The 15,848-nt window shown below is 50.3% G+C and overlaps 1 protein-coding gene across 25 annotated transcripts in view; it reads left to right on the plus strand.

Annotated features, from left to right (window-relative positions):
- The window catches only part of MAPT (microtubule associated protein tau), a 100,997-nt gene that overhangs the window by 73,332 nt on the left and 11,817 nt on the right, over positions 1-15,848 (plus strand). For 15 of the 25 annotated variants that reach the window (XM_059048735.2, XM_059048740.2, XM_067020932.1 and 12 more), the window contains 3 exons: positions 1,504-1,559; positions 4,119-4,251; positions 6,970-7,235. In XM_059048735.2, the coding sequence (XP_058904718.1) occupies positions 1,504-1,559; positions 4,119-4,251; positions 6,970-7,235 (455 nt within the window). Of the gene's footprint in view, positions 1-1,503; positions 1,560-2,848; positions 3,047-4,118; positions 4,252-6,969; positions 7,236-15,848 lie in introns of all 25 variants that reach the window. The other 10 variants (XM_059048732.2, XM_059048738.2, XM_059048734.2 and 7 more) reach the window with 1 other exon arrangement.

Raw genomic sequence — 15,848 nt, forward strand, 5'->3', positions numbered from 1 at the left:
ATAGATAAAGGAACCTGTATTTAAAATTTAAGTCAGAGAAAGAGTCCTCCTTTAAAATATCCTAAACTCCAAAATAGTATGGGACAAAATACTGTGACTTGACAGATTACAGCTGTTTCCTGAAGTGGCATTTTATTGAATACTGGTCCACTGGATGTTGATAGGTGTGTCCAGGGAAAAAAGAGTTCCATGGTCCAATTAGTTTGTGAAAAAAAAAACAGGTAAAACAAAGTTAAACAGGGTTTGCTGCAGCAGGACTTGTCGGAGCCTTTCATATTCTAATGTACATTATGACCCTCTGAGAAGGATACATGGCATGCATTTCCCCAATTCTCCAGCCAGCACTGGGAAATGCTGATCTAGCAGATGCTTTTGTTGTGACATAGGTGATGATGGTCACTGGGGCAAAAGACGTGGACCAGGTCCACCTGGGGCTCTTATTAAAATGCAGATTCCTGGGTCCCACCTTAGGCTTACTGTCTCAGAGTGAGCCCGGGATTCTGTATTTTAGGAATCTCTCCCAATGGGGTTCTGCTGCATAGTAAAGTTTGAAAACCTCTGGGCTAGGTCATCAGTGCTGGTCACTCTAGAAATCTGGTCTCCAGTAACCAGTGAGATGCTCCAAGCAGGCCCATTGTCCTTGGAGCAGGGGAAATACAATATCAAAGCCGAAGACAGAAACCTATAATTAGTTTTCAATAATGAACGCCAGTAGCAGGAGTGAGTTAGAGGTGACACTGGTAGACAAGTGGATTGGTTTCATCAAGGGGTGTGGCTTCCCAAACACAAAAGCCGTCAACGGTTTGGTCCTAAAAGAGGTTATCTATAGGATGTTTGACGGTAGCTAGATTGTTGCCAACTTGGAGAAATGCAAGCATTAGTCCTCTTGGGAGAGCCTGCAAGTGGTGAGAAGACCCTCCAGGGTTGGGTCAAGGGTGGGATGGGCTTCTCAGAGAGCCAGCTGGGGCTGGTCACCGAAGCCCCCATTAGTGAGGGGCAGGCTCTGGGAAAACAGCCTACGCCCCTCGGCCCTTGAATGAGCAGAGGGTCCTGCAGGGACCGGAGCCTGGCTGAGCTGCCCCATCCGTGGCCCTGGGTTTTCCAAATGCCCCTCCTTGGAGTGGGGTTGGCCCCAGCTGGGGGAGGCTGACCCTGACAGAGACGGGGAGGGAGCCTGTGAGAAGTGGTCCTGCACTGTCTACCTTCCCTGGTTGCCCTGTGCCAACATATGCCCGAACAGTTTCTCCTCTGCATGTCCCTGCCCTCGGCCAGCCTGCTGCCTCCTCTTGTCAGGGTGCTACAAGCAATGACTCCGGTGTGCTGTGTTGATACTAACAACGAGAACCTAACAGATTCAAGGGGAAAGAAAATCAACTGGATTTCCACTGGCCCAACTGAACAAGACATGTTGTATGGATCCCGAGAAATCAGCTCCACTGCATCGGGCTCTTTGTGGGCTGTGCTAATGGGTGTAACATACATTCTCATTTTATATTTTATCAGCTCGCATGGGCAGTAAAGGCAAAGATGGGGCTGGAGCCGATGACAAAAAAACCAAGGTAAGCTGACAAAACCATGAAACCTCTCTGCTGCCATCGAGTTGATCAAGAAGCCATGCTTTGTATCTGAATTATCTTTATATATAACATGTGGAGAGCGTTTGTCCCTGAAGTACAAACTGTCACTCAAAGTGCTTTGTGTTTTTATGCAAACTCTTAAACTTCTGGCATTTATCCATGGACGCTTGGGCCAGGGAAGGGCAGGCAGCAGGTTATGGATCAACTAATTGTAGTTGCATCAGCACAGTTTGAATTAAGACGTTCACAGTAAATGAAGGTGTGTTTGAATTTTTTGCAACGAAGTTTGAATTTTGCACATTTTACACTTCCGGCTACAGGTCTAGGCTCAGCAGATATGTATCTATATACATACACGCACACAGATATAGTTAAGATATATCTAGAAAATACCATTTACTTAGGGGGCTGAGGGAGTACTGAGCAAGAAACGGATCTCCAGCCTGAGGCGCAGGGTCCTGGAAAAGCCCTAGAAGAGAGGACCTGTGAGGCGGGCCGAGAAGGAAATATGAATGGGGCTGGTGACGTAGCAGTGAGAAGAGGCATTCTAAGGGGTAGGACCAGCACAAGCAAAGGCCCGGGGGCAGGAGGAGACTGTTTTGGGAGCTCTGAGCAGATCGTCTAGGTTGCTGCCGAGCTCAGAGTGGGGCTGACACAAGCTGGAGGGGGGAAGCCTGACACACACCCTCCGTGCTGAGTGGACACGTGGGCCATGATGCCGTGGACGCCGTCCTGAAATCCTGCCAGCCGGTCTTCAGAAACCCCCCGAGGACCAGAAAACCACCTGGAATTAAGCAGAACCTGGGGCACTTCTGACCCCCGACACACTGGAGATGTTTTCTTGAGAAACATCCTAAGAGTCACATACTTTTGGCGACCTCCGTCAACTCTTTGGGTGCAAGACACCTTTAAACCAGTGGTATCCAAAGGGCAGAGCTGAAGTAGATCCAATGGGCTGGAGAAAGAACGTACCAGAAAGTCTATCCATTTTCCAAGTTCTGCCATATGAAAGTTTCATAATGTTCATCATATGTTAGCATCGTAGTATATGTATTAGCTGATGCATAACTAGAAGTACCTGGGATGCATGGTCACTTTCTGTTCTTCCTGATAAGAAGGACTGATAAGGGTACGTGATCCAAACAGTTTGGAGATCAGGGCTTTAAACCATTTCCTGTCATATTTATCTGTAGTCACTGTCCTTTTTTCAGTTTGTTCATTTCTCCCATGTGCTGACTTTTATTTTGATTTTATTCATGTTTATGTTTAAGACATCCACACCTTCCTCTGCTAAAACCCTGAGCAGTAGGCCTTGCCTTAGCTCCAAACGCCCCACTCCTGGTAGCTCAGACCCTTTGATCAAACCCTCCAGCCCCGCCGTGTGCCCAGAGCCATCTTCCTCTCCTAAACACGTCTCTTCTGTCACACCCCGAACTGGCAGTTCTGGAGCAAAGGAGATGAAAGTCAAGGTAAGGAAACCACCTTTGGAAAGAATCAGGCTGCTCTCCTGTGGTTTTCAAGCGTATGCTTTTCTAGCTGCAAAGACCTTTCTTTGGATAAGCTCTTACCTAGAAGCGCCACGTAGAACAGTTAAAATTCTGGTTGAAACAAGGAAAGGGAGGCACAGCGCCATCCTTCTTGGCGCCCTTTCAGCTCTCGTGGCAGCAGCCCCTAAGGCACCGGAGGAGACCCTGGCTTGGAAAGCACCACTCTGTTTGGCTTCCTTTGTCCATTTCTGACTTGGGTAACCGGGGGTGCTTCCAGGTCGCCCTCATTTGGGGTCGGACAGCATCACTCTGCAGCCATGCCTGTCCCACCAGTTTACTCCCTCCTGAAGCAGCCCGTGGTCCTCAGTACACGTCAGTTTCTTCTTTGAGTTTGTGTTATATGTCAAGGTCATCAACTGGGTCCCCAGACCCAGTCACTGTCCCCAGTCAGCTGACTGTGCTTGGGCACCTGTGCTCCACCAGTGGCCAGTTTGCTAACTGATGCTGGTGTTCTCCCGCCGAGGGCTCTCAGCACACCTGAGGTGGTACTGAGGCCTGAAGCTTGTTTGGGAGAGAACAGGAGGATAGGGCCGAGCTCTGTTAGCACTCTCGGTCCGTTTCAACAAACTGTCTCGGCGTCCCTCTGAAACTAACCACCACCAGTCAGATAAATCCCTAAGGGAGTCAGAGAATGGTGTCCACGTAGGAAGAGTCTACAGATGTCCTGCCTGCCGACACTGGTTGGATGACGAACTCGATCATTGCTATAAGCTCTGCTGACTTTTTATTAAATACATTAGCTCAGCTGTTGCAGATAACTCATGAAAAATGTCCCTCCAGGAGGAAAAGGTAGGCATTTGGGAGGGGCTGTGGATTTGTGTGCCCAGCAAACCCTCGTCATTGTAGAGGACATTTGTTGTATCTGGCTGGCAAAGTGTCACCCCGACCTTAGCCTCATTTGGAGTCACGGTGGTTGAATGGGGCTGGCATTGACACCGGGTGGCAGGAACCTTTCCCAGTCGTAAAAACCACTCTACCATGCTTCGGTTTACAGGGGGCAGACGGTAAACCTGGAACGAAGATTGCCACACCCCGGGGAGCGGCCCCTCCAGGCCAGAAGGGCCTGGCCAACGCCACCCGGATTCCAGCGAAAACCACGCCCAGCCCGAAGACCCCGCCAGGCACTGGTAAGAGGGAGATTCTCTGGAATCCAAGTGGCGGGGGGTGGCGGGGGCGGTGGGGGGAAAGCTCGCTGTGGAGGCCCTGACAGTTAAGCTCTGGTAGCTGGTCTACGCCTGCAGCCTACTAAACACCGAATGTTCATTTTCTAATTCTTTTAATTTTCTGAGCTAGATATTGAATCCCCACTTTTTACCATGAAGAAATCGAGGCTCGACTAAGTCTAACCAGACTTTTAAGCACGAGGAAAATGCAGCCGTAAGACTAATAACTGATGGAAAAGGGGCTTCTCTGAGATCCTTGGAGCCCACATCCAGGGCCCCTGGGAGGTGTTTTTCAGTCCCCAAATGAGGGTTAGGTCACTATAGGTGACCTCACACAGGGCACAGCCCCTGCTAACTTGCTGGGATGTTAGGGACCCTCTGACAGAACCTAAGAATCTTAGCTATGCAGTCACACGCTGGGCCGTTCCCCTGGGCTCCTGTGAGTAAAACCCACTTGGTTTTGAGTACCAGGCAAGGCTTCAGTTGAGCCATTTTGCTTCCACTGGGGACAGCCAGGCTGAGTGCCCCTGTCTCACTGCCCTGGGGACTGTCCCAGGAAACTGGGTTTAGATTGTGCATGACTCGGGGGCCGTCTGGCCTGCGCTGGCTCAGGGGCCCTGTGGATCTTATGTGGGCTGTGCACGGGGCCTGGGCTGCTCCTTGGCCCCGGGGTGGCCACTCAGAGCCCTTGTCTGCTGTGTGTCTTGGCCGTGATGTTTCTCGAGGTGGCCGTAGAGTGGGGCCTGCATGGACACCCGCTCGTTGACGCCCGTACGTTGGTTTTCTCCCACAGGGTTTTTCCTCATGTATACAATACATATGATACGGGGTAATTTACAGACTTGTGACTGGAATTTTTACATGATTTTGACCCTGCTATTTTGCACTGGACATTATGCCAGTTGATTCACGCAGCTAGAGTCATAACTGGAAACAAGAACGTGTGTTTCTCTTTGGATCTGACCTGCTCTTGGGTGGACAGATCTCCCCCAAGTTGGCCTTGTTTCCTGCCAGATGGGGCCCCTGCTCCCTGACCCCGTTCCCCGCCTTTCTCGCCTCTGCGGATGGCCTCACTGGGCGTGACTGGGCGCCTGTAAGAAAACACTCATTAAGGCCTCTTTAAGCTGGATGATAACGAGGCTTTCTGTGGATTTTTATTTTTAAGCTACCAAGCAAGTGCAGAAAAAACCACCCCCTGGAGGGGCAAAGTCTGAGAGAGGTAATTCTGAGCCTGCCTCGCCCAGTGGGCTCATGCCTTTTGCGCATGTGGCTCTCGGTTGGCTTAGGTTTTTAGAGCCGGGAGGACGTGCTTCTGAAACATAGGTTTCCCACGTTGATCCTGAAGTTGGAACGGTCCGAATTCCTGATTCTTTCTTCGTGTGGTTTGTGCAGATATGTCTGTCCGACGGGCCTTTCTAATCCCGCGTGCTCTCACTTCAGCCGAGGGCTGTGGTGGGCCCAGGGGAGGACGTGCCTCGAGCTGATACGGGGGCGGGAGGTCTGCACTGGCCCTAAGCAGGTTGCATGTGAGATCGCGCTGGCGTCCCGTGGGTGACGGTCACTGTGCTGGTCCTGGGGAGGTCGAGTGACTTACCTAAGGTCACTCTGCAATTCAGTGGTGCAGAAAGAAATTGAAGCCACCACCAGGTCCACCAGCCAGCCTGCGTGCCTGGGGGCAGAGGTGGGGGGCACCAATTTTGCAGGCCCCACCCCTAGAGATTCTGCCCTATCAGGTCTAGATGGGGCCTGGAAATCTGCATCTTACAGGTCCCACTCCTCCGTGGTGGCTCTGGAGATTCTGATGCAGGTCTGCCTGGGCCACACTTGGTGAAACACGAGTCCAAGAGGCAGACGGAATAGCCAGCTATTAAAGTGTGATGGGGGATGAGAAGTGCAGGAAGAGACGCATGTTAGGGAGCCCAGGGCGGTTCTGCCGGGAGAGGGACGGGCCCAGCAGCTTTCCTGGAGGGCCTGGCGCCCGCATTGTGCCCGGAAAAGTGCACTGCTATTTGCTGCACATAGCTTTGGTGGGGAGGGGGTTCTCGGGAGGGCAGGGCGGCAGGAAGCAGCATGGCTTGTTTGGAGAGCCAGGGACAGATGGACACGAAGCAGGTATACCATTGTGGAGCCCAGGTACCACAGAGGAGCTGGGAGTTTGGATGGGGTCTGACGGAAAAGGGGCCTTGAACTTGGCGAACAGCTTAAAATTCACCCTGTGGTTAAAGAGTCCAGTGGATCCAGATGGGCCCCTGGCCCACCATTGCATTGCCCTTATTCAGGGCACAGGCCATGCATCCCTGCCCGGCCTCACTCACTGCAGGCATTACAGTTTTTTCCTCTGAGCTCAGAGTGGGTAGATGACTTGTCTGAGACCACACAGCTAGCTGGAGCCTCTCCTGACCCCAGGGCCACAGGGCAGAGTTGGTCCCCCTCTAGGGGGTACTGGGTGGTCCTTGGCGACCACTCTTTTGCTTCTCTAGGAAGCAGGATATCTCTGTCGCAAAGCAGCAAGGCTGGGAAGTGGAGACGTTTCTCTAGAAATGGGACCAAGGGCAGCCTCCTGCTGGTTTGACTGAGCTTCTGACCTTGTTCCCACGTGCCTGATCCAGCCCTGAGTCTGGGAATGGACCCCAGGACAGATAGCCCTTTGCTAACCGGCCTCATGCCGTCCTTCCTTTCCAGGCGAATCTGGGAAATCTGGGGACCGCAGTGGCTACAGCAGCCCCGGGTCCCCAGGCACTCCGGGCAGCCGCTCCCGCACCCCTTCCCTGCCGACCCCACCCACCCGGGAGCCCAAGAAGGTGGCAGTGGTCCGCACTCCACCCAAGTCGCCGTCTGCAGCTAAGAGCCGCCTGCAGGCCGCCCCGGGGCCCATGCCAGACCTGAAGAACGTCAAGTCCAAGATCGGCTCCACGGAAAACCTGAAGCACCAGCCAGGAGGCGGGAAGGTAAGGGCGTGCAGAGGCCGGCTGTGCAGGAGCAGGCGGGTGGGTCCCCCGCAGCTGGGCTGGAGGCGGGCGAGTGGCTCTCCTCCCACCACCAGCCTGGGTGCCCTCCTGCCCCCCATAGCACAAGCACCTCCCCGGCCTCTTCAAGGAAAGACAGTAGGTTACTGTTCAGTTCTTTATTGGGGTCACCACCGGGCCATGAGTGCTCTGCTCAGGGGAGAGAAAGTACCGGTTCTTGCCTTCCTCACTTCAGCCCTTGCTGATTGGACGGATCTGAGGTGACAGGCTTGTAGCTCCATGACCTGGCGGTTCTCAAAGTGGGCGCCACAGGGGTTCCCTGGCTGCCTTGTGTTTCGAAAATGAGACCACCAGTCCATAGTTGGGTGTGTCTCTGGTGTTGGTTGGACATTTGTTTAGGTCCCAATTCTGGGGAAATTCGTGATTCTGTTTTGAACAACTGATTCTTCCAGGGATAAATGGGTGCTTATGACATTTCTGGGTCTCCCAAAGTTGGAGAAAATGAGCTTCCAAGGACCAGAGGTGGAGAGAAATGGGGACGGCCTGGACTCTCTTCCTCCTCTTCTTGACCCCATCCCCCGTTGTATGAGTTTCCTAGGGTTGACATACAAAATACCACGGGGCGGCTTATCCAACAGAAATGTAATAATGCCTCAGGGTTCTGGAGGCCAGAAGTCCAAGATCAAGGTGTCGGCAGGGTTGGTGTCTTCTGGGGCCTCTCTCCTTGGCTTGTAGGTGCCGCCTTCTCCTCATGTCCTCACGTGGTCCTTCTCTGGGTGTTGCTATGTCCCAGTCTCCCCCTCCTATAAGGACACCAGTCATATTGGATTAGGGCCCACCCTAATGAGCTCATTTGAACTTAATGAGCTCTTTAGAGACCCTGTTCCAAATACAGCCCCATTCGGAGGTGCTGGGAGTTAGGACTTCAGCATGTGGATTTGGGGGGACACAATTCAGACAATAGCAGTCCTCCCCCACCAGCACCAGGGTGGGGAGCAGAGAAGGAAGTAGGCAGGCAGGAAAGGGATTGGAGGACCAAGACCCAGCTCTTGTGTTGGGCCTTCCAGGCTGGGCTGTTTGGGGGCAGCGAGCCTGCTGGTGGGCAGGGGCCAAAGTTTCCCTTTCGGTCGCGACCCCCAGCTGGGGCCTCCGCGCTCTTGATTTTATTGATCACTCTTGTCTGGGGCCTGGGTCACCGCGGAGGGAGGGTGTCTCGGAGCACCTTTGGTCCACGTTGGTGCCATTGCCTGCAACCCTGCGCTTTGCTTCCCGTGGAGCCTCAGGGACCCCTGCTGGCCTCTCCCATCCTTGGGACCCGAACCGTCCTGCCCAGTGGGGAGGTCTGGGTGCCTCTCGGGGTCTCATCGCACTTGTCTTTGGGCCACAGTGCTGGGCCTGAGCCGTGTTTATTACCTTCCTGCAGTGTTTGCTGTGCTTCGTAAAGATGCCCGTCTCCTTCCAGAGGGGGCTCTGGCGCAGCTAGCTGGGGCGCTGGCTTGAAGTTGACACCTCTGCGAGGCTCTGGGGGGAGAGGGACCCCCAGGGAGAGGGTTTCCAAGGTGATGGGATGTTTCCCACTGGCGTTCGCACCCCTCCCTCAACGCTGTGGATGCCCTGTGTGTGCCGTTTTCATAGCATAGAGCATTTGCCTCTGTTTTAAAAAATGAAAAACAAAGCCCCACACGGCCAATCCTGCACCATTGAGAAGATTGTGGGGCTGTGACCGGTGTGTGTTCATCACGGCGAGAGGGAAGCCATGACCATCAGTGTCTCCCAGCCTGCGGGGCTCTGTCACACACCCGCAAACACCCGCCGGCTGCCCCAGCCCATTTGGCCCCGTTCTCGTAACTCTGCTGAGAGCAGCAGTGACAGGCTGACAGGGAGGAACCCACCCCTCGCACCTGAGCTGCCCGGCCGGCCCCGAGGGCCGGTGACTTGATGCTCGGGGCGGAAATGGGGATGGTGCCCCCAGGTTATGGCCGCTCCACGCTGGGTGCAGACGTGTGTCCATGGCAACTGAAGGTTAAAGAAGAAAAGTGACTTTCCTTGGGGCTTTTGGGGGAGGAGGTGTGGCAGAGGGGAAGTAACAGCTTCCCCTTAAATTCCATTGAAAACCTAGAAAATTGTGTGAAACGAAGAAAACGTGACCCATAACAAAGTTCAACACATTAATCTCCAGGAAAAACGACAAGGAAAGGAAAAAAGAAGGCACCTGGGATCCACACAGAAGGTCTTTTAAAATGACTAGACTGGGACTTCCCTGGTGGCACAGTGGATAAGACTCCACGCTCCCAATGCAGGGGGCCCGGGTTCGATCCCTGGTCAGGGAACTAGATCTGACACGCATGCCGCAACTGAGTTCGCATGCCACAACTAAGGAGCCCACGTGCTGCAACTAAGGATCTGGCAAGCCACAACTAAGGAGCCCACAGGCTGCAACTAAGGAGCCTGCCTGCTGCAACTAAGACTCAGTGCAACGAAATAAATAAATAAACAATAAAATAAAATGACTAGACTGAAGGTCCCTCAAGGTCCCCGTGAGATCTTTGGGTCCCTGAGGCCTCTCGTTCAGCCCAACATGCCATACAGTAAGTGTTCAATCACTGTTTATTCGGCTACAAAAGGGACAACAAAGGCTCCAAGCGTGAAGGATAACTCAGCTCCCTGAACAGACCACACGCTGAAGGAGGAGGAGCAGGAAGACGGTCATGTTTGTAAACCTGCAGAGACTGAAAACGGCAGCAGATCACTGGTTGGAAAAAAATGTAAAACATCTGTTTTCTGCTTCGTACATTTCTCTGTTTTCATGATTTGCTACAGTGAACATATATTGCGTGAAGAGTCCAAAACGAAATTACTTTTAAAGGAAAATTCAGGTGATCACTTGGCCACTTTAACAGAACCAGCTGGATCCACCAAAGGTGGGGAGGGAAGGAAGGAGTAGCAGTTCTCCTGTGACTACAGAGGAGAATCACCTGGGTCAGGGAAGGGGGCAGATACTTTTAAAAATCCTAGTGCCAGAGCCTCTCCCTGGCCGGTGAGAATCTTGAGAGGGCCTCCCTAGGGGTTCCCAGTGTGCAGTCCAGGCTGAGACCCCATGGGGAGCTAAGATCCCACGTGCCTCACGGCCAAAGCATAAAAATTGTAACAAATCCTTAAAGACTTTAAAAATGGTCCACATCAATCAATCAATATTTTAAAAAAGAAAAAAATGGATAGAAATACAGTTGTGACTGGAGGTGTCACAGTAGATATTAGTAAAGTAAAAGATAAAAGGACAAAGAAAGTCCATGTAATTGAAAGGGGAAAATTAACAAATATCAGGAATTAAACTGTAGGGCAAAGGGTTTATCTGTTGTTAAGAGTTCAGATATTATGTCAGTAATCTATTTAGTCCATAAAGAAAAATACCTATAAATATAGAGAAGCGGAAATTGCTTCTAATCTCTAACCTCAGTGTAATACACCGGAACTTCATTGTGTGCATATCACCAATATGACCACAAATGCCTGGGAATTTAAAACTTTTCCTTTGTCACTGCTCATTCAGTTTGGAAATGAAAATGACTTTTCCGGGGCTTCCCTGGTGGCGCAGTGGTTGAGCATCTGCCTGCCAACGCAGGGGACACGGGTTCGAGCCCTGGTCTGGGAAGATCCCACATGCCGTGGAGCAACTAGGCCCGTGAGCCACAACTGCTGAGCCTGCGCGTGTGGAGCTTGTGCTCTGCAACAAGAGAGGCCGCGATAGTGAGAGCCCCGCACACCGCAATGAAGAGTGGCCCCCACTCGCCACAACTAGAGAAAGCCCTCGCACAGAAACGAAGACCCAACACAGCCAAAAATAAATTAATTAATTAATTAAAAATTTTAAAAAAAGAAAATGACTTTCAAGTGCCTTGAAAACAACTGCCATAAATTATGTGGTGATGCCCCCAAATTGTACTTAGAAGGAATTCATAATTTTAAATGCTTTTATTATTTTAAAAAATTAATGACTGCAGCATATAAATTATGTTCTTATTGGAGGGAAAAAAGAATAAGAATACAGAAACAAAGATAAGAGCAGAAATAAATTAGAAAACAGAACATACAATAGCACCAAAAGCTGATTCCTTCTCTCTTTCCTTTCTTCATTGATCCAGCATTCCTGGGGCGCCTCTGAGTGCCAGGCCCTGTGCTGTGAGAGTTTCTGCCCCCAGGCCCAGGCAGGAGAGAGAGACACATGAGCAGATAAAAAAGGGCAAGAGGAGAGGTTGGCCAGGGAAGCATACGCAGGAGGGAGCAGCCTGCCCCATCAAGGGTCACCGTACTGAGAGTCACGTGTGTTGTGGAGTGTCACCCACAATATCAGTTGTTACCAAGTCAGAGAAGATAGGACAGACCCTTGTTTGGGACCGTCATTGGGTCTTTGAAAGGACAGTCCCCCACATAGAGTGCTGGACACACAGAAGAGAGAATAGTGGGAAACTGCACCTGGAGATACTCAGAGCAAAAGCAAAATAAAGCTAAAACTGGCAACAGCTGGGGTAGCCGAAGGGCGTGGGTTAGGGTGGAGTTTTGTTCGTTTACGCGAGAGCTTTGGAGAGTTAACAGCTGATAGAGGGAGGTCCCTGCTGGGTCGGCTGTGAACCAGCTCTGTGTTTGCCCCGACAGGGCAGGATAGGATGGAGAAGAAAGAGGGTAGTGGAGAGCACCCGCCGCCGCGGAGCCTCTGCCTTGACTGTCAGGGAGTCACGGAGGGGGAGGTGAATAAGGGGGCAGGTCTGGGCGCAGCCCAGGTGAAGGCAGCACCAACCTCAGCAGCGTCTCTGTGTGGTCGGCGGAGAGCACAGAGGTCCCAGGTACCTTCCATCGTGAGACAGAAGGAGCTCTTATGGGGCTGAGGCTGCCAGGTAAGGAGAACTGGGGGCATCCCTGTGGCTACCGAGGTGAGAAGGGACATGCAGAGTCATGACCAGAGCATGGGGGGTGGTCTGGCTGGCTTTGAGCAGACGGAGCTAAAGTCACTTCCTCCGGGACGCCCAAGGCAGTAGCTGGGATGCGAAGGCCCCAGGCAGGACAGAAACCTAGCAAAGCTGCCGGGCTTGGGGAGCCTTGGGCTGCAATATTCCAGGTGGCCACGAGATGGCGATAGCACGCTGTGTCTGTCTCCATTCTGGGGAACTGAAGTGTTTCAAAAACTGGTTGTGGACTTCCCTGGTGACGCAGTGGTTGAGAGTCCGCCTGCCGATGCAGGGGACACGGGTTCGTGCCCCGGTCCGGGAGGATCCCACATGACGCGGAGCGGCTGGGCCAGTGAGCCATGGCCGCCGAGCCTGCGCGTCTGGAGCCTGTGCGCCGCAACGGGAGAGACCTCAGCAGTGAGAGGCCCGCGTACCGCAAAAAAAAAAAAAAAAAAAATTGGTTGCATCTGTTGAAACTTTGTCTCATTTTTAAAAGTACACGTGTAGAACATTTATGTGGAGTAAATAAAGTGAGTCTGTACCGAGGATAGTTTGCTTGTCCTGGGTCAGGGCCAGGCACTCAGCTGCACTTGCGCTGAAGTGTCAGGCTGTGCAGAGCCAGGTTGGGAGCCCCCTCTGGGCATCTCCCTATACACAGCATCTGTGTTTCTGGAAAAACATCTTGTGTAAATCCCATCATTATAAAGAATCTTGGGACAGTCACTGTTTAAAGGAACAGTATAAATAGTTCTAAAGGTGACTCCCCTATTACTTGATCTCCTGTGTCAGTTCTCAGGCTGACCACCTTGGACTTGAAGAGAAGGCTTGCTGTGGGCGTCCAGTGCCCACCCCAGGTTAAATTCCCACCAGAGCATCCCAGCCGCCAGTCCTCAGCACTGGGCCTGTTGACCCTAGTGAGGCCAAGCCGGGCCCAGTGCCAGGCAGTGCTCGAGACAGGCCTCAGCAGGGGTGACCCAAGGACGCTGGGCCTGCCTGGAAGCTGCTGGGGTAGGAGTGGCGAGGGCTGGGTGATCTGGAGCACCTCAAGAAAGCTGAGCCCAAACAGAACCAGAACAAGGTCTGATGAGGGTTTGGAACCATTTTGGGTTCTCCAGGAAATGGATTAAACCAAAGTGGACCCGATCCCAGGCTCACACCACCCCAGCCTCTCCTCCGGGGTTGAACCCTGACCACAGGAATTTATCCCTTGACTAGGAGTCCCCGGGATCAAAATCTGGAGCTTCCAAAACATTGTTCTTTTCCTTTGGCTATTTTCAGTGTCTGCCCAAAGCTGAGGCTCAATATCATACATTTAATCTGGTTGAGAAATTAAGTTTCAGGATTCCAATTTCATAATACAAACCATTGCCCTTTTCTCTCCTTTCTGTAAATCTACCATTCTGAAAAGGGTGTTGACTTAATTTGACAACTAACAGTGATTCAGGTCTGCTTTGTAAATATCCTTATGTCCCTGCCAAATCCCACAAAAGCTCGTTGCCTTTTTTGTGGGATTGGAACAAGAAAACGCTTCACAGAGAAAACATTTCTGTGTATGTTGCACATCTTGTTATTGCTTAATGGCTCTTGAGTTTTTTGATAATGTTCTTGTAAGGATTAATACAGAAAATAAGACAATCCTCCTTGAAAAACGGGTAAGTTTTCTTTGTCAGATAAGAGAGTTACGTGACCCAACATGTTTTCACTTTTTGCCTTGGCTTCCAGGAAGCTCAGAGTTAAATGTAATGATCAGTCTTATAATTGTCAGTCCTGATGACCTCCCGTTCTTTTACCATTGTCTTTTCAATCTTCTTGTTTTATTATTTTGTGTGTTGGTGTGTATTTTCTAATTCTAAACTGCTCCGATTCTCTTATGAAAGCTGGAGAGTCTGCTTCTGGGACTTATCCAATGGAAAGTTATCAATAAAAAATGACCCCCAAAGCAGGAGTTCATGTGGGACTCCTTAAAATTTGAGGGTGGGATGAAATGATTCAAGGACATTGTGCAGAGGTTGACAGCAACTGCCTACAAAGCAGGGTGAGAAAACCTGTTCTACCTCTTTGTCCCATCTCAAGCCTGGGCTGAGGCGTTGCCATGCTGTCTCCTATATGGCAGGACAGACGTCACCGTTCACCTTGAGAGAGTGTTGTTTTTATTTGGTTTATGAGATGACAGGCTTGAGAACAGCTCAGGCTGTTTTTGTTGTTACGTAGGTAGCCGTGGCCGCAGAACGCCCAGATCTAGATTCCTGTGTGGATTCTGCCACTGACTTGAGAAAGTCACTGAACTTCTCGGGGCTTTAAATGGCCTCTTCATCAGGAAGGTTGGGGGCGGGGCCGCGGGGGATGGCAGGTGAGAAGGGTGACGTGGAATTAGGTATTTATCCAGCCTCTAAATGAGGGATGGTTTTTACATTTAAAAACCAGGGAAGTTACAAAGGAAGAAATGTTACAAAGGAAGTATATAAAAATGTCAACGTTTGTATGTTAGAAAAAAAAAAACTACTAGCAAAAATAAAAAAGGACAAAGGAACAATTTTAGTAATAATCAAAGAAATGCATAATAAGCCAACAACGCAGATCTACTTATTTTAATCAAAGAAATAAGAAAAACAATTTCTTTTAATGCACAATGCTGGCAGCAACACGGTAAAACTGACCTTCTCAACAGTGCTCACAGGAGAAATTAATCTGACCCTTTTAGAAAGCCATTTGGAGAGTTATGGGGAGAGTTTTTAGAGTGTTTGTAACTTTGGCCCAGAAATTGTACTTCTGGCGCTCTGTGCTATGAAAATAATCCACAAAATGGGAAAAACTCCTTGCAGAACGATGTTCACGGTGAGATTGTATTCTTTAAAATGGAATCAGTATAAATATCTGATAGCACAGATAACATGAAATGGAATATGACATAATTTTTAAATTAATGCTTCTGATGACTGTAGAACGTGGCAAACATTTGGTAAAGGAAGATATAAAATAGTATGTACACAATAATTACTACCATTTATATGTCTGAGATGGTAGTTTTATTTTTATATAGGAGAATTGAAGAGAATTCAAGAAAATGCAAGAGGGGCTGTGCTGGGTTAGCAAGAAAACATTTTCTCCTCTTTCTGGAACCTCTGTTTTTCAAAATCGTAATGTCCTGTTACTATTTTATGATGAAAAAAGGCATAGCTTTTTTACTTTAAAGGAACATAAAAGAAAACAAAGCAATGGGTTAGATGTGTTCTCCCCAGGTTTTTCCATTCAGAGCAGTGAAATTAAGGAAGAAAACAGGGAAGGGGGTCCAAGAGAAGATGACTGTATTTTAATTTTGCCAGGTTAAGGACATCTAAAAATAATATCTCCTATCAATGTAATTTAATAATTAATAATGTAATAAAGGAAAGGCCATTTTATTTTCATTTTTATTTTTTAAAATTTTATTGGAGGAAAGGCCATTTTTCAAACCAAAAAGTAGGACGGACAAATTTTGCTATCATGTCCTTATTTCCTCCTTTGGCTGAGGACCTGTGGACCCCTTGATGGCCGCCTCTGGCTCTTGGGTCAGATTTGGGGCCCTTCACCCTAGATGAACCAGGCCCCGGCTCTGACCCTCCAGCCACAGCTGCCCTAAAAGCCACCCCTGGGCCTCAGGGGCAGTGGCCCC

The sequence above is a fragment of the Kogia breviceps genome, chromosome 19, assembly GCF_026419965.1.
Source record: "Kogia breviceps isolate mKogBre1 chromosome 19, mKogBre1 haplotype 1, whole genome shotgun sequence".
NCBI lineage: Eukaryota > Metazoa > Chordata > Mammalia > Artiodactyla > Physeteridae > Kogia > Kogia breviceps.